Raw genomic sequence first — 23,735 nt, forward strand, 5'->3', positions numbered from 1 at the left:
ATTGTGAAGAGACTGCCTTTTTATAAATTTTTGTGAAGGGGCTGCTTTTACGACCCGGAATTTTGTGAATGGGGCCGCTTTTGCGATGGGGAATTTTGTGAATGGGGCCGCTTCTGCAGCGCGGAATTTTGTGAATGGGGCCGCTTTTGCCATGCGGAATTTTGTGAAGGGGCCGCAAAGCGGCCCCAATTTGGCGCTGGATCGACCCCTGAGAAAGCAATGGAAGAAATATGTTACAACAATAATGAATTAATGTTTCAAAAGCAAAATTGAACCTTAAAAGTAAAAGTCGCTTTAACTTTATTTGCCATTCCGATAGACCTGAAAATTTAAATTTTTAGTTATTCGCCAGTGGCCAGGGGACTTGTTTTGCTTAGTAGCCACTTTTTTTTTCATCATTAGTAGACACTTTATCACGGACTTTTTTTTTTAAGGAAAAAAAGCCCTGCACTGAAAGATAAGCTATGGAAGAAACTATTTGAAATAATAACTATCTTCAACCGGTTGAGTTATTTGAGCATTTAATTTAGTCACCAAAGTTCGAAGTTTGGCAAGTGATAATTTTCAGGTGTACATTCCCCTGTCCACTTAAATTTTAGAAACAGCATTATCTCAGTAATCATAAGAAACAACGTAAATAATGCAAAAATATTGCAAAAAGTTGTATTATTTGTGTATACTTTTATACATCGATAAAAGGGTTCCTTGAAACCCTGAAACACGTATCTGCAACATCTTTCAATATCTGTGCATTATTTACGTTGATTCTTGTGATTACTTTGTGGCATAAAGGTAATTATTCATTGTAACATTATCTATTTTTGAATGCACTGTTGCGAGCGTAAGGCTGTTTTCGCCGCAGTGACACTGTAATGGCAAAGAAACAATTTTACAGAATTTATTTACTTTCAAAAACGCCACGTGGCAAAAAAAAAAAAAAAAAAAAAAAAAAAAAAACCCTTCAAAATGCTTCTGAAACGATTTTTACTGATTCTTTTGTAAAATGACTAACTGACCACTAATCTCTCCCCCCCCCCCCCCAACCTTACTTTTTGGAAATGGGCCTTCTTCCCCATTGATTTTTTTTTTCAGTTTCCGACAATTTCATAGCGAAGGGGAAGGGGGTATTTTACCATCAGCATTCTTCTGAGGGGCTAGAGAGGTTGAAAGTTGAAAAGCATGATATTTGAAGCAAGTTGGAGACTCATGGGGGGAGGGGGTATTCCTTTATACAATCTTCAAAAAAAAAAAAAAAAACATCAAAAACGATCTTTTTTTAGGGTTTATTTTACAATTCTTTCATTTATTTTTCGGTGTATCAGACTCAATTCTATAAGTCCCATGTCCAAAAAAAGTTTCAAGCTGTAAAGATTCTTTTTAAAAAACTAAAACCGCCGCATTTTGCATGCGAATCGAGTTGCACCTTAAATCTTCAGTTAAAGAAATTCCCGTTTTAATCGTATTTATTCAAGTTATATTCTCAGATATAATTAAGATTAAAGATGAAATTAAAGTTAATCATAATACAGCATAAATGCATATTTACTCTTCTGAAGATACACTGCTTCCTAGTGCTTATCACTTTATCATGAAGTGATAAACCATGGGTGTGGTGCAGTCTTAGAAATATACATATACTATATTAATGCTGTACTGTAAGCATATTTAATTTCGTCTTTCATCTTTGTTAATTTTTGCGAATAATACTTGATCATCTTTACTAATAATAAAGCTGAAAGTCTCTCTGTCCGGAGGATGTCTGGATCTCTGTGACGCGCATAGCGCCTAGACCGTTCCGCCGATTTTCATGAAATTTGGCGTAAAGTTAGTTTGTAGCATGGGAGTGTGCACCTCTAAGCGATTTTTCGAAAATTCGATGAGGTTCTTTTTCTATTCCAATTTTAAGAACAAAAATATCATAAGATGGACGAGTAAATTACGAAATTATCATAACGTGAACCCGTAACCTGGACACAAGCAAATTGGCGAGATACGAAATTATAACGTGGAACCGTAACATGGGTACGAGCCAATTGGCGAGAAAATTCAACATACTTTATTTGTAAATATACAGGCGAACCAAAAGACTTTTTAATTTTTCTATTACGGGTAAAGCCGTGCGGGTACCACTAGTCAAAAATAATACAGAAAGTTTTATTTCTGAAGGTCTGAACTGTGACTTAAATGCAACATGCAGTGCTTTAAAGTTTAAAAAAATATATATACAGTGTGAAAAATTTTTTGGACATGGGGGCGCATAAGAGTAAGTCCGGTACTCTGGTTTTAACTCAATAAAAAAGTGAAAAAGTTGTTAAACAAACCCTAGGAAAAGATCGTGATTGATAATTTTTAATTCTTTTTTGGAAGGGGGGGGGGGTGCATTACCCCCCTGAAAGTCTCCCAACTTGCTACAAATGTTTCTGCTGTTGAACTTTTCGCCTTTCTAGCCCCTCAGAAGGATATGAATGGTTAATATGATGTTGCCTATTTCCTCTAAAGAAAAATAAGGTCTTGGAAGCTGTCAAAAACTGAAAAACATTGAGGTTACCACTTAGAAATAGGTATGTAGGGAGAGGGGGGAGAACGGTGATCATATTTAAGTTTAGGGGGTTATTTTACATAAGAATCAGCAAGAGTGATGTCCGAAGCATTTTGAAGGGTTTTGAAGCCCCCCCCCCCTCCCCATGCTCCAGAATATATACTTTCGATTCGTATTGAACATAAGAACGTGACATATGGATCAGATTCGTGGGCCACATATGACCCGCGCAGAGTAGATTGGACACCGCTGGCATTGTTATTCACATCTGAAAAAGCTATCAAAGTATAAGCGGGGCATTTTAAAACAGAGAAATCGACGCTCAAAGTCACCCTGAGTGATTAGAAAGAGAACGAAAGTCACTCACGTAGAGGAAGAAGAAGGCGCTGAGGACGACCATGGCGACGTTGTAGGCGATGATTGTGCGCTCTATCCGGAAGGGCGGCCGGTCCTTCATCCACTGGGGGCCGAGCACTTTCACGAAGTACACGTATCCGGCAATCAGGGACAGCATGGGGAAGGGACTGCCGCACAGGGGCCACTCCAGGGTCCGCGGATCTGCAACGAGTCAGAAGCAGTCGTCTGTGAGCAGTCGTTGCTGCGATAAAGATATTTTTTCTTTTTCAAATAATGCAAGCTGAATTAGCAAATGCGCCCACTTTGGGACCAGGGGTACTCCCAAAGTGGGTGCCGCAGAGAGAGAGGCGAGGGGTGCCTCGGAGTGTCTAGTCCATGGTATCAATGCATGTATCATAAATGGCTGGTACAACAAAAAAGTGGAGTGGTCAAAAGAAGTGTGTGTGAGGAGGGGGGGATCTCTCCTAAAGCAGATTTTATTAATTTATTTGTTTAATTTATTATTTTCGTTATCATTATTATTGTTATTATTATTTATTATTATCATTATCATTGTTATTATTATTTATTATTATCATTATTATTGTTATTATTATTTATTATTATCATTATTATTGTTATTGTTATTTATTATTACCATTATCATTGTTATTATTATTTATTATTATCATTATCATTGTTATTATTATTGTTCTTATTATCATTTGTAATATCTGGCTATATTATTGGATTTTAAAATTGCTGATTAAATGACTTTAAAAAAATGTTGTTGAATATGGCCTCAAAAATCAAAACGGATGGCCACGTAGAATTCTCCTTCCAATTCAAAGTTCCATTCTTTGGAAATACCATAAGAAAACTCCACTTTTTGGAATTTTAGTTTTTTCTCTTGAAATAAATCAATCCACCCAGTAAAAAAAACAGTTTTCAAACGATCATTAATTTTTAACTCTGAAAAGTGCGGGGCTAGGTCCCATTTGTTTTTAAAGTGAGGGAACAATTGCTCCTGTACGAGCCGCCGAATGACATATGTATTCCATAGAGAAGGTCTAAAGTGTGCCGCGAATCCGTTAAGTTTGGGAACTCTGCAGTGAAAGATTAAGTAAGTATTTATTGGCTACACTAACAGTGGTCCGAAATTAGGAGCACCCCCCCCCCCCGTATGTTCAACATTATATTAGTTTTGTTGGAATGTTTGTTATTCATAGTTCTGTACCTCAGAGCCAGAGGAACGTAAGTCACATTATGATAGTTTTACCGTGGAGAAGAAAAGCTTTTTTCTGGCGCATGCGCTCTTTCAACCTTGGTAAAAAATTGAAAAGGATTTTTAAAAATGAATCACGTTCACATGGCTCAATGCGGGATTGGCTTCTACATACAGTGCACTAATAAAGAGAAAATCGCAATTTTTGGACTTACGTCTTTCTGGCTCTGAGGTATAGAGTTAGTCTTACAAGTCATAAGCATCGGTATGTACACCATCCATGTCGCAAATGCGGCTGAATTCTATGTCATGTTCTCGCAGATGTTTTGCTCAGATACTCCGAGTCAAGGGGATGAAGGCGTGTTCCAAAGCTGCTCGTAATTCTTGTGTTGTATGACATGGAATGTTTCTCAGTTGTTGCTTTATGAAACCCCAAAGAACAGAGTCTGGTATTTTCAGATCAGGACTTCTTGGGGGCCATTAAAAGGAAGTTGGTTCAGATATCCGCAAAACATCAATGCGCAAAAATTTAAACTTTGAAATTGAACCTTTACTGTGGTAGTGACAGATTCACAGACTTGGGGGCCCGTCGCAATATATATTTTGGCGGGCCCCCTTGTCTATTACAGAACCATGTAAAATATTTATCATGTGCATTTTGAACCCCTTTGGGGATATGATATGATAGGGGGGGGGGGGTGTCTCGCAATTGCGGCAGTTGCGGAATGGTAATTCTGCCACTGTTTTGTGGACTCCTGGTTGCGCCTTCGAGGTCATTCGTATTCGCGGAACTGAAAAGGATTTCACTGTAACACCCCCCACCGTCCCTCCAATGGATGGGCTGCAACCCAGGCATCCCCCTACTTTAAGCCACTGCTTTGCATATGCAAAATTTCTGTGATTTCCTCGCGGATTTCTTGATGACGTAACGAACACTATCGAGTCCGATCGCATTTCACGTATTCTCCAATTAAAGACGGGAAAAAAATGATCTACCGTTATATCATATTCCGATTGGCGGGTAGACTTCTCTTTCCTCTGTCGGGGTTACAAGTTCGGCGTACCTGCCCCGGAGGAGAATTCGAGATTCCTTCGAGATTCCTTCTCCGTAATGGATGAAATATCCATAACGATTCAACGCGCGGCCGGCACAGGTAAAACGCATTCGACATTTTGGCTCCCAGAACCCCGAAAAACAATTTGATTATGTGCTTAAAGTCGTGGAGGCAGGACCCGAATAGAATTTTTGAAGACAGTGGAGAGAAACTTTTTTTGATGCCCTTCTACCCAGGGGCGTGCACCGAAAAATTTGGGGTCCGCCACAAATGACTTTCACGGGCCCCCTCCATATTGTTTACCACTACGTCCCCTACACATATTTCACTCCTCATTTAGAAATATTGGGCCCCCTTCAAGCTCGGGCCCGGGCCCCCCTGTGCATGCCTCAGCTCCCACCCCGTTCATACTAAAAATTGAAGTAGTAGTTACTTATTTTGATATACAGGGTGAGTTCGATCGAATCTGTCATACGAAAGGGGGTGATAGAAGAGCCCAAGCGGAGCATAGAACCACCCATTATCGTGTCCAATCCTTAACCGTAACCGAGTTTTGGTAATTTTAAGGAAAATGAGTAAAAAAACAAAATTCTGAGAAAACGACCGATTTCTGAAATTCCTGTAGGACCTACAAGGAAAATAAGTACATATTTGAAAAGAGCAGACTAAATCCTACAAAATGATACCTTTCGCATTAAGATAGTCGTATTTTACCGAGAGCTACAAGCTTTGAAACATTGGACACACTCAGAATTAAAATGGTGCCAACGTTTTTAATCGACATTTTCAAAAACAACCGTAAGAGCTACAATTGGGCAAATCTACCAAAAACTGGCCCATTTTATTAGTTTTCAGATGCTAGAACAACAAATCATATTGGGCTTCAAGTTCAGCTGAAAGTCAGGTTTTTGTTTGAAACTGTAAAAATCTACATTCGTTAAAAAAGGAAAACCAGCAAAGAGTCGCACTTTTCGGTTTTGAATTTTCTGTTTCACGATAGCATGTTGCTTTCTTTGTTTAAGAAAATGATATTTTTATATAAAAATAATAGTTTTAACCTTTAATTTAGAGAAAAAACACATGAGATAACGATTCGTAGAAATAAAAGAAGCATTACTTTCCCGTGCTTTTCACAAAGGGAAAATCAGTAACAAAAAATGTTACACCAACATCGATTAGTACATTTAATAAACCTTCAAAATTTACAATAGCTGCTGAAATTGGTCGCCGCCACACCTGATACACGCTCTTGCCCTTTTGCGAACGGAAACAACCGTTGCTCTTATTAGAGAAATTTCATTCCTTAGTTTCCCTACTACTTCATCAAGCCGGTCACTCAATTCTTGCAAACTTGCTACTTCTGTTTTGTAAACTTCTTGTTTTAAGAATCCCCAAACAAAGAAGTCCACTGGCGTCAGGTCTGGGGATCTAGGGGGGCCAAGGGATGGGGCCCGTACGACCAATCCATTGGGGATACTGTTCAGTTAGAAATTCCCGAACGGCATTTGAAGAATGTGCAGGGGCTCCATCGTCTTGGAAAATGATTTCTGCCCTCTCCTGAACAGGAACAGCATCAAGAAGGTCAGGCAAATGATGTTCAATAAATTCTAAATATGAGCTTCCTTTTAGTTTACCTCGAAACACATACGGACCAATTAAATGATCTCCTATTACGCCAAGCCAAACATTTATGCTGAATCGAGTTTGGAATGATGAGTTTCGGGTTAAGAAAGGATTATGTTGAGCATAATGATGCCAGTTATGCAAATTTATGATGCCCCCTCTAGTGAACAACGACTCATCTGTCCACAATATCTTTCTTAGAAAATGGTGATCTTCAGTGTCTCGGGCTAGTAGCCATCTGCAAAATGTTATCCGCTTTTCTAAATCTGAATTGCGCAGTTCTTGTACTAGAGTAAAATGATACGGGTGATACTTGTTTTGGTGCAATGTTTTCATCACTTTACGTTGTGATAGTCCACCTTCTATAGCAATCGAGCGTGAACTCACACTTGGGTTTTCCACTACTCGGTCCAGCACATACTCCTCAACATCGGCAGAACGGTGATCCTGGCCCCTCTCGAACAACGTACCAAATGAACCTGTCTCCCTGAGCTTTCGATGTATAGAGACAAACACAGCTCGATTAGGTGCAGAACGATTTGGGTAACGGAGACGGTATTCTTTCTCCGCTCTGCGAGCATTACCATCACAAAATCCGTACACGAAATGCATATCAGCATACACTTCGTTAGAAAATCGAGACATACCCAAAAATCGAGAAAAGAATATAGCAACTTATCTTTAGAAACCTTAACGAAAACTTTCAAAAACCAAAAACACACTCTCTACTGACTTACTGTAAAAACAATCATAATTCTAGCATTTTCCAAAACACATTTACAAAATATCAGAAGATTAAAAAGGAGCAAACGATACATAAAATGTTATGACAAATGAGTAATTCTGTTTAGTTTTTATTATCAATTGTTTTGTTAAACAAATGCTTTTTATTTTCAGACGATATTTTTCACAATCATAAATCGTAATCGGAAATCATTTGATGGGTTTGTATACGTTTTAAGGTCTTATAATGCAGGAAGTTCATATTTAGAATTTATTGAACATCATTTGCCTGACCTTCTTGATACTATTCCTGTTCAGGAGAGGGCGGAAATCATTTTCCAACAGGATGGAGCCCCTGCACATTCTTCAAATGCCATTCCGGAATTTCTAACTGAACAGTATCCCCAATGGATTGGTCGTATGGGCCCCATCCCTTGGTTCCCTAGATCCCCAGACCTGACGCCAGTGCACTTCTTTGTTTGGGGATTCTTAAAACAAGAAGTTTACAAAACAGAAGTAGCAAGTTTGCAATAATTGAGCGACCGGCTTGCTGAAGCAGTAGGGAAACACTAAGGAATGAAATTTCTCTAAGAGCAACGGTTGTTTCCGTTCGCAAAAGGGCAAGAGCGTGTATCAGGTGTGGCGGCGACCAATTTCAGCAGCTATTATAAATTTTGAACGTTTAAAATGTACTAATTGAAGTTGGTGTAACATTTTTTTGTTCTTGATTTTCCCTTTGTGAAAAGCACGGGAAAGTAATGCTTCTTTTATTTCTACGATTTGTTATCTCATGTGTTTTTTCTCTTTATTAAATGGTTAAAACTATTATTTTTATATAAAAATATCATTTTCTTAAACAAAGAAAGCAACATGCTATCGTGAAACAGAAAATTCAAAACAGAAAAGTGTGACTCTTCGCTGGTTTTCCTTTTTTAACGAATGCAGATTTTTACACTGTTTCAAACAAAAGCCTGTTTTTCAGCTGAAATTAAAGCCCAATATAATTCGTTGTTGTATCATCTGAAAGCTAATGGAATGGGCCAGTTTTTGGTAGATTTGCCTGATTGTAGCTCTTACGGTTGTTTTTGGAAATGTCGATTAAAAATGTTGGCACCATTTTAATTCTGAGTGTTCCAATGTTTCAAAGCTTGTAGCTCTCGATAAAATGCGACTATCTTAATGCGAAAGGTATCATTTTGTAGGATTTAGTCTGCTCTTTCCAAATATGTATTTATTTTCCTTATAGGTCTTACAGGAATTTCAGAAATCGGTCGTTTTCACAGAATTTTGTTTTTTTCACTTATTTTCCTTAAATTTACCATAACTCGGTTACGGTTAAGGATTGGACACGATAATGGGTGGTTCTATGCTCCGCTTGGGCTCATCTATCACCCCCTTTCGTATGGCAGAGTCGATCGAACTCACCCTGTATAGGTATTACCACAAGGCCAAACTCTGTGATACCTTACACTACGGTATAACACAAACATAAGCTGTCATCAAATTTTGCCTGGTTGCAATATGAAAATATCAAAAGTGTATACAGGGTTCGTACGGTTCATGGAAATCCTGGAAAGTCATGGGAAAAAAAATAACAGAATTTCAGACCTGGAAAAGTCATGGAAAATTGAAATTTTCATTGAAAGTCATGGAAATTTATTTCAAGTCATGGAAAAATGTCCTGGACAAAGAGAAAGGAACAGTAGCTAAAGGAGCATTACAAATCTTGAGTGATTTAACAGTATAGCACATAAAAGCTATTAAAAGTGGAAAATTGAACGATCCAAAAATCAAATCTGAATTTTGAAATCTCATTGCATCCACTTCTGTCGCAGCCGCTTGCCATTTTTCGCGATGTGATTTTACTGCCTGGACATCACTTATTTTGAATTTTCTGTTATTTTCAACACTTTTTATGCTTCATATTCTGTAGTAGCAAAATTTCACGTTCTTAGTTTTGCCACGAGTTGATTTCATCACTCGTAAAGACTTTATTATTAAGTTTATCCGAGTTTATCTTAATTTGTTGAATGTTTTAGAAATAAAGATGTTAAGTCAGGCGATAGAATACAGAAAAAGAGGAATTGCAATGCTCTAAAACAGTAGTGCCCAACATACGGCACGCAAAACTAATCCATGCGACCCACTGCTACGTTCAATGTCGGGAATTAAACGTGTTCTGGAATTTCTGAATGTATTAATTTGTATGCTTTTGAAAATATGCAAATTTGTAAACAAAACAAATATACTTTTGAATCAGACGAATGATTCATTACTGAAGGATTTTTTCAAAAAAGATCTGGTTTAGAAACATAAAGAACTAAACTATGTGGCTTTACTTTAAAGAACCAAAATACTGTCAAGTTACATGGATGATTAAAGGCACTGTTGACACTAAAAGGTAACTTTTGAAGCAAATTTATTGAAACTTAGTGATGACTCATTCAACCTTTGTCCCATTCAATATCATTCTGCCTGTTTTTTTTAAAAAAAATCAGACATTTAAGCATCATCATATTCGCTTCACTGTATTTTTACTTCACTCAAACTTATATGACGAAGATAAATAAGAATAGTTTAGTTTTTTAAGTGTGCACTTATATTTTTTCCACTACGAGTAAGTGCTTCAATGAGGCTGTGGCATTCATATAGACGATTTGTTAATGCTCATTTCCAAATATTACCAAGTTTGAGATTAAATAGTGCTATTCCCTTCGTGTAACGAAGTCATGAAAATTTTCATTGAAGTCATGGAATTTTTTCATCCAAATAGAGCAGGGCTTCGCAACCGGTGTGCCGCGGCACACTGGTGCGCCGCGACAAGGAACCCGGTGTGCCGCTGTATTTTCGTAGTTATATGAAAAGAAAGAGCCTTGACGTATTTTATTTTAAAGTTACGACCAAATAGCGTTTGTATCGTTCTGTAACTTCTCAATGCACCCTGTCGATCATGTGCAATAAGACATACCCAACAAGGGGAGAGGCGGGATTTGCAGCCCATCCTCTTTTAAACTTCTTGTGATCCTATTATTTTCAGTTTTTTAAAAACGGATTTTAATTTCCAGGAAATCAACTAATTATACAGAATTTTTTCTTAATCTTTTGCAAACGGGAGTATTGTTCCCTCTCTCAGGAATTTCAGCCCCAGCTTTAGCTTTTGTTTTCCTCTTTTCCAGTTCTGAAACTAATTTCCTTTTATCGTAGTTTCTCAAAGTTCGATCCTGAGACTTAGTAAAATAGAAATTAAAACCATACACTGTTTCCTCCATTGTGAAGTTCTCATGGCAGAACTTACCAGATGAGCTGAAGTCAGCTTTGGCTGAAGTCGTGAATTTCATAAAATCAAGGCCACGTAATTCTCGCCTGTTCTCCGTACTTTGTGAAGAAATGGGGGCAGATTACCATTCTCTACTTCTTCATACAGAGATTCGTTGGCTTACATGTGGTGAGGTATTATCAAGAATTTTCGAATTGAGGGACGAGGTACGTTTTGATTTCAAAAAACGAAATGTAGTACGTCAGTTTGTTGCAAGACAAATATTGGCTGGCAAAACTATCGTACATGGCTGACATTTTTGAAAATCTTAACGAATTGAATCAGAAAATGCAAGGACAAGGAGAGAATTTGGGTTGCATGTATAGACAAGCCAAACGGATTCAAATAAAAAAATCAGCTGTGGAGAGAAGAAGTAGTTCGTGGCTCATTGGACATGTTCAAATGGACCGCAACATGGTATGTGAAGAAAATGGCATGGAAGAAAAGCTGCTGAATGTGGTGGCAGAACATTTAGTCATACTTCAGGAGAAATTACAGCACTTTTTCAAGAATAGTAACAGGGAACAGTATGACTGGATTCGCGATCCATTCTCTTCATCTACGGATGTATCAGTTAAAGACCTTTCTTTGAAGGAGCGAGAATAATTTATGAACCTCAAGAGCGACCGTACTCTAAAACTTAAGCTGAGCGAAGTGCCTTTGGACGAATTTTGGTTGCTGGTTAAAAATGAGTATCCCACTATCTCTTGTCTTGCTATCGATGTGCTGCTACCATTTTCAACTACATATCTTTGCGAACTCAGCCTCTCAGCCCTCGCACTTATAAACAGTAAGAGATCATCTCTAAAGAGCCTGGATCAAGAACTTCGTGTAGCTCTTTCCAGCATAGAGAGCGAACATCCGTCTTTGCAAAAGTTAGGAGCTTGGTTTTAATTTCTTGCTTGCTTCTTTCTTGAAACATTATTTGATAAATTGTTCAATTTTTGCACTTTAATGACATGTTTGACAGAAATGCTTTGAAACATATGAAGCATAATTTTCTGTAAATAGCTATAGTTTTGTTGTTCATTATCAACCTCAATACATTCGAAATATTTCTGCTTTCTAAATAAGTTTAAATACACTACGTTTGTTATAATTGTTTCATTCATATGAAAAAGGTGTCCCCCCCCCCCCCCCGTCTTTTTACCAGTGAATGATAAAAACATTTCTATATTACCATTGCGAAATTAACTTCAGTGTGCCCCATTGATCTATAAATTTCTTAAGTGTGCCGCAAAGTAAAAAAGGTTGAGAAGCACTGAAATAGAGTATGAATCCTGTGTATACTGTTATGTAACTTTTAAATGTAAAAACAATGTAAATATGGTATTAAGCCTGGAGTGATTTAGAGATGGCGAAAGAGACTGAAATTTCAAGGAGGTTTTTTTTTCTTTTCTACGTTAAATATTTACACCTTATTACAGTCCAATACGAAACTACTCCAGTTATTTAAAACTTAAATTACAAATTTGATGCTCCCCAAAATATGTCGGCCTGGCCCCACGTGCCAATGACTTAATTTGGCTGTGAGTGGAGGAGAAAGCAAAGAAGACAGACATCGACTATTACAACGTGCCTGAACCCATGTCCTGCTCACTAAATCAGAACGGACACAAAAATCGCTTCCAGTCAAAATACTAAAATAAGTTTTTCTAACGTCTCTGACGCCTAACCAGGGTTGCGGAGTCGGAAAGAAAATGGTTGACTCCGACTCCTGGATTTTGAAATGCCCGACTCCAACTCCGACTCCGGATTTTTAATTTTTATTTATTGTATTTTTTCAATCCCCTCCCCATTTAGGGGAAGGGGGGGGGGGGGAACCTCTAAACAGATTGAAATATTAATTCCTTTTTATGAAAATTTCGCATTTTGTATTTTATTGTAAACCTAAGATGCAGACAACGTTAGAAATTCAATTTAAAAATCAAATTTTCTAATAGTTTTAAAGTGAGATGACTTAAAAATATCGTTTTTTTTTTTCAAAAATTTAAAAGGATTACTTGTAATCCCCCCTCCTTTATTGTTTAACAAATATATATTGATCAAATCATGTGCTTTCAATTTTTAAAAGCTGCAACTTGAAAGAAAAAAGTTTTTTTTCCTAAGTTTAAGTTCTTGAGAGGGGGTGGCTTGCCCCGGTTGATATCCATCTGGTAGGTGACACCCCAAGTTAATTTCCGAATTTATAAAAAATATAAATGCTTCAGTTCTGAAAATTTTCACGAATATACTATTTTAAATTATATTTCATCAATAAAATTTCGACGAAATTAGGGTACTACATTGCGGGGAGAGGTCGGGTACACATACGTCAGGAGCAAATTTTACACAAAATGCGGTGGTATACAGCTTTGTACGAATAGATTTACTATACCTCCTATACTTCTTCTTCGCTAAATTTTGAATTTAAATTTTATTGGCTGCTTTAGAATTAATCTTAATATGAAGATTTTAACACTAACTACAGTTATTGAGTGTTGTAACCAAGAAATCATTTACACTTATTTTGTTCCATACTTTTTAGTGGTAACCAAGTTTATACAAATAGTCTTGATTAAAAAAAAACAAAAAACATTAGATAATATTTCATCGGATCTTTTGGATTTGTACTTTCGCGATAGAACTTATTTGAATTTTTCGAACACCATCAGAAGTTTCCCCCTCAGTTACGGGCCTCGACTTACTAAATTGTTACATTCCTTTTTACTATTTTATAACTGAGATCGAAAAAAATACTATATTTCTATTTTTATTTAAAAGTGATTACTTGAAAATTTTAGGCAACAAAATCGTTTGCTGACAGTTGCTATTAGTTAAGTTAAAAAGCTAGCAAACTAGGGGACAGCTCCGGAAAGTTCGGTAAACACTTAAGCCAGCTGATTGCAATAATGACAGTTATTTTCTCATTAATAGCTTTTAATGCATGTGATCGAAACAATTGGTAGTCAGTTTTTAAAAAAAATGCAAGGACAGTCAGTGAAAATGAAAGAAATAAAAAAGCCCGAAGTTGGAGTTGGCATGTTTTCTAACGACTCCGACTTCTTTACACCAAAATTAGCCCAAATCCGACTCCACAGCCCTGCGCATAACAAACAGGAAGGAGGTTATAAGCAGGATCTTGCAAAAAATAAAATCATAGCACCCAAGACAAAGTTTTAGGCACAAGTGAATTTTTTTTGAAGCAGTTTTTAGGAAAAATCATTGTAATTGACTTACGAAGCAGTAACCAAGGTATTTTTTAGTTGCTTGGGCGATTGGAGCCATGAATTTGTTGGACTGGATAAGTATGACGGGTCAATGTGTCCGTGTATGTGTGCGTCTGCCTGTGGCATCGTAGCTCTTAAACGGAAGAACCAATTTCATAATTACTTTTTTGCTTGAACGGTGACTTAATCGAGAGAGATCTTAAGAAGTTGCCATATTTTTAGGACATTAACTACCGAAGGATTGACTCAAAAATTGAACTAGCTTTTTTTCACAATTTTGGTAGTGAAAACTTACTTGCATATTTTAAATATTGGTACCAATCGAAAGAATAAATTTTCTGCATTCCGATGAATTGTTTTTTCTTGGAACTTCCAAGTTATTAGAGCTGGAGTTTTACCTTTTTTCAATTTTTTAATAAAAATATAAGTTTTTCACGAGATTCGCAGTTGATCATTGTTGAGAGACGATTGGAGAAACCCATAGAGTAAGGAAGTTTAACTGTGCTTAGTCACTATAGAAACTACAGTCTAACCACGGATTGTATGGAATTGGCAAACGTCCAGTTAAGACGAGTCTATCTGAATGATGGGGGAAAGTAGAATTTTGCTGCGCATTTGAATGCGACTCTGCTTAATTTAGAGGCTAATATACATCTGCAAAAGCTGACAACCCTGAAAACTAATAGATGCGTCCATTTCCGCCTGTAAACCGGATGTTTGCTTTTCCATGCAATCCATGGTCAGACAGTATATGTAGTTAGATTCTTACTTCTTAGAGAAAGTTCCATGATTAAAAAATTTTATCTGTTGCCACTTCCTATTTGTTAACAAATAAAATACTTATAATTGGTTTTAGTACAAGCAGGGCACGATTTTAGTACATAAGAGGATTGTCAATCTTCCCTTTTGATTCTGCTTTGTATCTAGCAAAATTATCTTTTCTTTTTCGTGTTTTTTCAGGCTGAGAACTATGGACAGAGAGATTACTGAGCAGTGTACTAATAGTTTTCCTCTCGCGCTTGCTACGGCGCAGTATCTGCATGATAACACGAATTAACGCCCTCCCCACTCCCAATTGGCTCCAAAAAAACTTACACTTTTTAAAACTAAAAACACAAAAATTATTATTAAATTTTTAAAAAATTTAAATTATTAGATTTACTATACTACTTAATTACTATTAATACTTACTATTAATTTAAACAAATCGTATTAAAGTATATGCATAAAAACATAGTGCATTAAAATAAATATTAAACTACTAAAATTTCTCAAAAAACCCTTTTTGCCTTGGATTTTTTTTTCTTTTCTACGCTCAAAATGGCTATTCATGGAAATCCCCTACATTTTTTCTTCGACAAAACAAAAGAAGACTGTATCGAGGTTTTCAAACGCGGCAATATCCGAAACCGATTCTGGAAACCAAAATGTCGGCTCCGGTAGGCACAAAGCCGCTGTTCATTCGATCCTTTTATGACTTCCTTGTAGGTCACGGTCACGCAAGCTGGAAGGAAAAAATCATCTGCTGGCCACGGGAGTATGTCACTCTCATCCCGGAAACACACTGTCCCGCGGTCAGCACAGAACGCCGGAGGGCCGCCGCCCGCCAATGTCAAGGCTCCCGAAGCCTACGTAACTGAAGCCAACTCTTTTTTTTTTTAAAAACTTTGAAGGCAATTAACCTCCGAAGAAAAAGATTATTTTCAAATCCCATTGCGGTAGCTAGGATGAAAACCTGATTGTTATGAGTTCCGAAACTATCTCAATTAAAGTCACCGTGTGGTTATCGAAAAGAAAGAAAGAATTCTCTCATTAGACGGTACGTACCCCAATCATCCCCTATCAGTTTCGTCAAACATGAACACTCAAATATCTAAGGGAATGTAAGGCAAAGTTAAAATACATAAAATACACCGCCAGCTCAGTTATTCCATCCGAGGACTGCAGTTTCGTGCTTTTTAGCACTCATCAGCCCGGAATAGGAAGTAGCTGAGCTGGAGGCGAAAGTCCTCTTGAGGGAGCCAAGAAAGCCAAACAAACTGGTAGTTGTGTATTTCTGACATTGCCCTGGCTTAGGGCGGTAACTTACTGCAAAAAAGTAAAATAGCTCAGATAACTTACCTACTTTTTTCAAAATGAACAATTTGAAATTTTGTTTTGAAAATTATGGTACATAAAGAAAGAACAATATATGTTATTATAAAACTTGCATTTAAACATTTATTTTTCATTTTTAGCAGTAAATTTGCACTTCCAAAAAAAAGATGACATTTTTCATTTCATTTCTTTTTTTTTTTTCATGGGGTAAAGTGAAAAATAAAATATTTTTCTTGTGATGCATTTTCTATTTGATACTTAATTCTTTTTTCTTTACTAATAATAAAGCAGAAAGTCTCTCTTTCCGGAGGATGTCTGGATGTCTGTTGGATGTCTGTGACGCGCATAGCGCCTAAACCGTTCGGCCGATTTCCATGAAATTTGGCACAAAGTTAGTTTGCAGCATGGAGATGTGCACCTCGAAGCGATTTTTCGAAAATTCGATGTGGTTCTTTTTCTATTCCAATCTTCTTTACTAATAATAAAGCAGAAAGTCTCTCTGTCCGGAGGATGTCTGTAGGATGTCTGTGACGCGCATAGCGCCTAAACCGTTCGGCCAATTTCCATGAAATTTGGCACAAAGTTAGTTTGCAGCATGGGGGTGTGCACCTCGAAGCGATTTTTCGAAAATTCGATGTGGTTCTTTTTTTATTCCAATTTTAAGCAAAAAAGTATCATAAATTACGAAATTATCGTAACGTGGAACCGTAACATGGGCACAAGCCAATTGGCGAGATACGAAATTATCATAACGTGGAACCGTAATGTCGGTACAAGCTATCATTAGCTATTTAGCTATCATCATCTATTTACAAATAATGTATAGCTTCACTATACATTATTTGTAAATATACAGGCGAACCAAAAGACCTTTTGATTTTTCTATTGCGGGCGAAGCCGTGCGGGTATCACTAGTAATAAAATAAATGAGTAAATGAAATAGTGAATGAATAAATAAAAAGGAAATGGAACAATAAACGAATAAATAAATAAATAAATTGACGAGAAAAATAAATCAGTTAATGAAATAATGAATGAATGAGAAAAAAAGTTAATTATTAAATAAAGGAATGCATATAAATGAAATAATTAAGAAATGAAAACGAAAGTGATTTGACCAAAGATTGAATGAGTAAATGAAATAAACTAGTTCACTTTGCCCCATCCACGTTGCACTTGACTAACTGTATAAAGTATTTATACAAATAAGCTTTATACTAAACAAATAAATAGGGGAGAGTGTTGTACCTTGAGACACTTTTCATATTTTAATTTTTAACGTCAATGTTTTGAATCAAATTTAAAATTTAAAAGTCATTTAAAAATACCCCAACATACTTCTATGCAATATATATTTTAAAATTCAGACAGTTTGAAAATAAAATATTGCCAGTCATTTAAAGTAAAAGTTCCAAGCTGTCCCAAGGTACAACATACTATTGTACGTTGGGACACATCCTGTTGTACTATAGGAAAGTCTTCATGAATTCATGATTCAGGAAACATCCATATACTTGAACCAATTTTGCACCAGAAAAAAAATAATTCGAATTTTGACATCTTGAATTCAAATTCTGTTTTTCGCAATCACGAGTGTGTGTATGTAGGCGTGTGTGTTTGTGTGCGGGGGGAATGTGTGTTTGTGTATAGGGGTATGTGTATGTGTGTGTAGGCATGTGTGTTTGTGTCTGTGTGCAGGCATAAATGTGTGGGTAGTTGTGTGTATGTGTATGTGTGTAGGTGTATGTGTGTGTAAGTGTTTATGTGTATGTGTGCAGATGTGTATGTATGCGCGTGTGTGTAGGATATGGATGCAACCTGGAGACGGCTTTCGCTTTTGGAGCAGCATCGTGAGGAGCCGATCGACGGTGATGGTGCGGAGGGTGGCGGTGGGAAAATAAAATGATAGGACGCCAAAAACAGTCAAATAAAAGCAATAAGCAATCGTGATTGCTCAAAAAAAAAAAAAAAAAAATCCATGGTAGTGAATTAAATCATGAATAATTAATTATGAATAATGAATTATGAATAATTATCTAACATAAATGTGTGTGTGTTTAAAAGATTACATAAGATCAGAACATTCTTTCATGTTCGTAAACATATCTTAATTATTAAGAACCACGCATATGTTGTACCTTGAAACTTGTCCTAAGGTACAAAATGTTCGGCTGTCCCAAGGTTCCTGGAGGTATTCCTGGAAAATAATAGGCAACTAGTGTGCCCAATTTCCACCAGTAACATATCTTGAAAAATCCAGGAATGTTTTCCGCTATTTTTTTTTTATTGATAACAATAAAAAAAATCATGAAATTGGATAAATTTACAAAATTTAGGCACGCATACAGAGTTTGGAATTTAGAAATAAAATGAAAAAAAACTCATTTTATGAACTATAAATTTCGATCAAAATATAAAAACTACACATAATTTACAAAAAATAAAATAACCTCAAATGTTTATTGTCTACAATTTTTATGAAACTCATGTGTATAAATTGCTCATAATTAATGTTTCTTCAAATCACCGAAGTGTTAGTGTACTCTAATTTTCAACAATTTCAATGCATTCTTCATTTCAGTAGTACTACTTGTAAGTCACAAAAAGCGAAAGTCATAAAATATATCTAGTTTTTCCATAAATTAGAATGACACTCAAGTGTTGCCAAGCTTCCAAGACCATGGGTTCTAAGTCTTAAAATTAAAAAATGATCTTTAAACTTTTAATATTATTACTTTTTTGAATAAGAAATTTTTTTTAAAGCGTAAGGTAAAAATTTTCAAGGGCCGTCGTCAAGTCCGCCCAAAAAGGCCCGCTGCCGCTATAGAATACCGAAATAATGGGGTAAGGAAATAATTTATGAAATAAAACAATTTTGAAAAACAGATGACATAAAAATACATTAGACGAAGCATTAGACAATTTCATAACTAGCAAGAAATATGAAGATGAAATAAAATAAAGTAAAAGAAGCATATGAAATAAAAAGAGCATAGAGAAGCTGCAGTGAAATTTTGGTTAAAAAAATTCCACCCGTTTATTGTCTAGAAAATGTTGTGCTACTTCACTGGTTAGACATGTTCCTTGACTTGATTGCTGTATCAGTTTTTATTTAACCCTCCCCCCCCCCCCAAAAAAAAAAACTGAATGAGTATCATATCTGTTCCCCCTTTTCTTTACAAAAATAAATGCATGTGTTAATAAAAATATTTTTACCGTCCCGTACCTAATACTAGTCATTAATGATAGTATTTATGAATGTCTGAAAATGAAATTGAATCGAGCACTTGTTTACGGATCATATTCTTGGAGCAAAAATTAGTATGAGGAGAAACTTGATTGACTTCGAAAAAACTGTGGCAAAGATGGCAAATCTCGTGATTCAACTGCAACGAATGGGCGATGCGTTTTGCGTAAAATTAATGAAAGAGACCTGATTTCATTCAATATTTTACTTCAAATCCTATCATGTAACTTAGAATCTTTGCTTCAAGAATAAAAGGTTTGACTCTCTCCACCTTTTTTTTCCTCCCAATGGTTATATTACCCCAGACGCAAGTTTTCTCTAGTCTGAGTAATTAACCTGTCAGCCATCAAATGTTTTGACATACATATTTTTTTTAAACTCCGCTTTGATGTAAAAGCATTTCTTTTCCCTTTTCACTTCCTTTTTTTCCGTTGCCGGTGTCACGCGCAACGGGAGAGGTCGAAAGAGGCGGGAATCTTACCGCTCTTGTCCATCATCCACCTGTACCCTTCGAAAGGGGCCCGGAAAGCCCACGCCACGTATTCCATTCTTCTGCCGCCTCACCTGCAAGAAAAAGAGACATGAAATTACATTGGACGAGGTACTTCGAGAAATGTGTCAGAATATTTGGCGCTAGAAAAGAGAAATGTGTGCAATAAATACTTAATTGCAGTGGTGTCGCAAGGGTCAGGGATGAGAACTTAATAAGAACTTGAAATTTTTTTGTAGGAAATTAAAATTGTCTGCAATCTGATGCCCCACTTCGCAACTCCAATAAACTATAGGGGGCGCTGAAACCACTGTCTAATGGCGGATGAAAAAGGTAAAACAAACAAATGCTGTAACTTATAACTTGCTTTGACGCTTTGTGAATGACAGTAATTTTTCACCGTGTTTGTGGGAAGCTTTCTTTTCTATTCTTCTAAAATTACATTACACCATAAACTGTCTGAAGCTTGTAATTTACCCCAAAGAAAACACATGGAATGGAATGTTTTACCTTTTTCGGTAGTATTGTTAATTATCGCAAGGAAGTCTATTCGAACTCTGGAGTTGCGAATAAGAATATTTTTCTTAAGTCTCGACCAATAAATAAATTAATTAGTTAATTGATTAATAAGTAAATAATGATTTGAATTTTGAATTCAAATTATGTTTTTCGCATTCACGAATTACGATAGAATCCTACTCGTTGGGTTCCCTGTTTCTACTAATGCTCCTATCTCAATCACAATTGCGAAAATCGTAGTTTTCGTAGTTTGAATTCAAGAAGGTGAAATTCAAATTTATGTGCCAGGGAATGGATGGTTGATGCTGTGCGGTGGATGTTGTGTGCTGGATGCTGGATGTTTTGTGCTGGATGCTGGATGTCGTGTACTGGATGCTGGATGTTGTGTGCTGGATGCTGGATGTTGTGTACTGGATGCTGAATGTTGTGTACTGGATGCTGGATGTTGTGTATTGGATACCAGATGTTATGTGCTAGATTCAGGATGCTGTGTTGCTGGATGTTAAAGATTGTTTGTTTCATTCAACCCTATGGGTCGTTGAATCACTATTAAGCAGTTATTTAATATTAATCATACGCTTTAATAAATCAGATTCTGAAAAGTAGAACGAAATGGCAAAATCCAAATTTCTCTCCAAATTTCAGTTTTGGAGAGAATCTGAATGATATAATTGGAAAGATGGCTACTGAGTTGCATCTAGATGAAAAAGGTGAAGTAATAAACATGAACCGAGTTCCAACGCAAAGTAAAAATAGAATAAAACCTATTATAGTGAGATTTAAGGATATTCTCACACGTAATACATGGCTCAGAGCTACCAAAGATAATAAAAATTTAACTACGACCATGATTAACAATAAATTTGAAGAACAAAAGATTTTTATCAATGAACATGTTACAAGAAAGGTTAAGGAATTACATTTTATAGCCAGAAAATTCAAGAGTGAAAATGATTATAAATTTGTTTGGATGAAAGGAGGAAAGGTCTTTATTCGAAAAAGTGAGAATGATAGAGTAATACAAGTAAGGAGGAAAGAGGACTTGGATAAATTGAGAAATAATTCAAACCAGTTTTTGTGCGATGGAAGACCACGATATTAAGAGAGGTGAACGGGTGTTCATGGATTATGATTCAATTGAAAAAATCACTGAACTAAATAACGTGGACGAAGCAGAGACATTTCTTATAAAAGACAATACAACGGTATTAAACATTTATCATCTGAACATAAGGAGCATAAGGCAAAATTTAGATGAACTCTTGATAACAATTGAAAATATGGATATAGAGATTTTGTTATTAAGTGAAATATGGATTAAGGAATGTGAAATTGATAATTATAATCTTAAGGGGTATAACAAACTTTATAATACAAGAGAAAGAAATAGATCAGGGGGAGTCATAGCTTAAGAGAAATACTACTTTTCTGATCAGAGTATTTTAATGAATACTGCTGAAGCATTATACTTGTATAATAAGGAACTTGATTTTTTTATAGTTTTTATTTACAGGGCTATTGAATGTAGCATAGATGATTATATATTAGAACTTGAACAAAAGGTAAAAGGAATTGTATGTAAAAACATTTTGTATATTGGTGACATAAACATTGATACTTTACAGAATAACACGACAACAAATGATTATATTAATACTATGTACACTATGGGTTTCAAGCAATATGTTGATATACCAACTAGGTGTAATGACCTAAGCTCATCTTGTATTGATCATGTCTTTTATAAATGTAATTACAGAATAGATAGAGCAGTAACAGCTGCAGTACATAAAACAATAACCGATCACTATGCATTACTAGTAAAAATTGATAACAAAAAATTATTAGAAAAACAGGTATACGCCCAAAATGTCGCGGCCAAAATGTCGCGGGCCAAAATGTCGCGGCCAAAATGTCGCCGGCCCAAAATGTCGCCAGTCCAAAATGTCGCCGGTCCACAATGTCGCCAGTCCACAATGTCGCCGGTCCAAAATGTCGCCGGGCCAAAATGTCGCCAGTCCAAAATGTCGCCGGTCCACAATGTCGCCGGTCCACAATGTCGCCGGCCCAAAATGTCGCCAGTCCAAAATGTCGCCGGTCCAAAATGTCGCCGGTCCAAAATGTCGCCGGCCTAAAATTCGCTAGTTCAATTTGTACGAAAAATTTAAATGTACGTCGATGCTTTCCAGCATAAAAGTTGCGAAAGAATATTAATTGCCTTTCAAAGTAAGTTCCTTCAAAAATTCCAAACGTTTTCTCCTGTCTTAATTCGTAAACATCAGATTAATTCCAGAAAATTAATAGTTTTCAGAAAAACATACGTTTTTCTGTATACTATTACAAACGTAAACATGTGAAAGGCTGCTGCAACGGAATTCTCTTTCTCGTTTAATCTGATTAATAATAATACTCAAGATGTAACATAAAGGATCAAGATGTAACGCAAGGATTCAGACAAAAAATTGGTATGGAAGTAAAACTAAACTGTTCTAAACGCGAATGAAAGAATAGTGAGGCGCAATTTGAATATAGCAAGAGAATAGGCGGTTTGTATTTTTTGGCGTAATGAAGTAAAAACAAATAACTCCTTCACTCTAGCATATTATTACGGTAGCGACAGGTCAGTCATTTAGGGGATCAGGCGGAATGGCCCTCGACTTTGAATTTTTTTTATATACAAGTGGGAGTGGTTTTTATAGCAATCTTATGAAATTTGCATTGGTTATACATACGCCCGTTATCCTCCCTCTCCCCTTTCACTGGAAAAATTCGAAATCACGGGCCAGGGTGGAAATAAAGTAGAAAAGTATCTTAATGAAATTTAATTTTCTCATAGATTTATCAACATTACCCTAAGACTAAGAACTGTAAAAAAAAAAACTACGTTTTCAGTGAGATATACACAGTGTAACACCGATTTTGTTGCACTTAGGCAGAGCTTGAAAGAGGTTTTTTCGTCAGGGTTGGAAAATAGCGACGTAGATCAGCAATGGACGGAATTTAAGGATAAACTTGCTAAAACCGTTGGGGACTATGTTCCATTTAGGAGAAAAGGTGTTAGTACCAAAATTTGGCCCATGTGGTTCTCCAGGGAGACTAAAGAAGCTCTTAATTATAAGCAAGCCACTTTTCGTAAGTTTAAAGAAACTGGTCAGAGTGCAGAGAGACTCCAGTATAGTAAGGCAAGGCGAAATTTTAAGTATTTGGTACGGATTCAGAAAAGGGAATTGGAGCAAAGGCTGGCAGATGACATTGATGGGAATCCTAAGAGGTTTTTTGCTTACGCTAATTCTGGGAAAGCTCGAAACAGTCAAATTGGGCCTTTGGTTGATGAGTATGGAAATTTAATCCAAAAC

The 23,735-nt window shown here is 36.3% G+C and overlaps 1 protein-coding gene across 1 annotated transcript in view; it reads right to left on the minus strand.

The window, feature by feature from the left end:
* LOC129224407 (elongation of very long chain fatty acids protein 7-like) overlaps positions 1-23,735 on the minus strand; it is an 88,591-nt gene that overhangs the window by 40,134 nt on the left and 24,722 nt on the right. The window contains exons 2-3 of the mRNA XM_054858856.1: positions 19,852-19,934; positions 2,907-3,097 (exon numbers count right to left, since the gene is read on the minus strand). Coding sequence (XP_054714831.1) covers positions 2,907-3,097; positions 19,852-19,918 — 258 coding nt within the window. The 5' untranslated portion in view covers positions 19,919-19,934. The remainder of the gene's footprint in view (positions 1-2,906; positions 3,098-19,851; positions 19,935-23,735) is intronic.

Source organism: Uloborus diversus, chromosome 6 (genome assembly GCF_026930045.1).
Source record: "Uloborus diversus isolate 005 chromosome 6, Udiv.v.3.1, whole genome shotgun sequence".
Lineage (NCBI taxonomy): Eukaryota > Metazoa > Arthropoda > Arachnida > Araneae > Uloboridae > Uloborus > Uloborus diversus.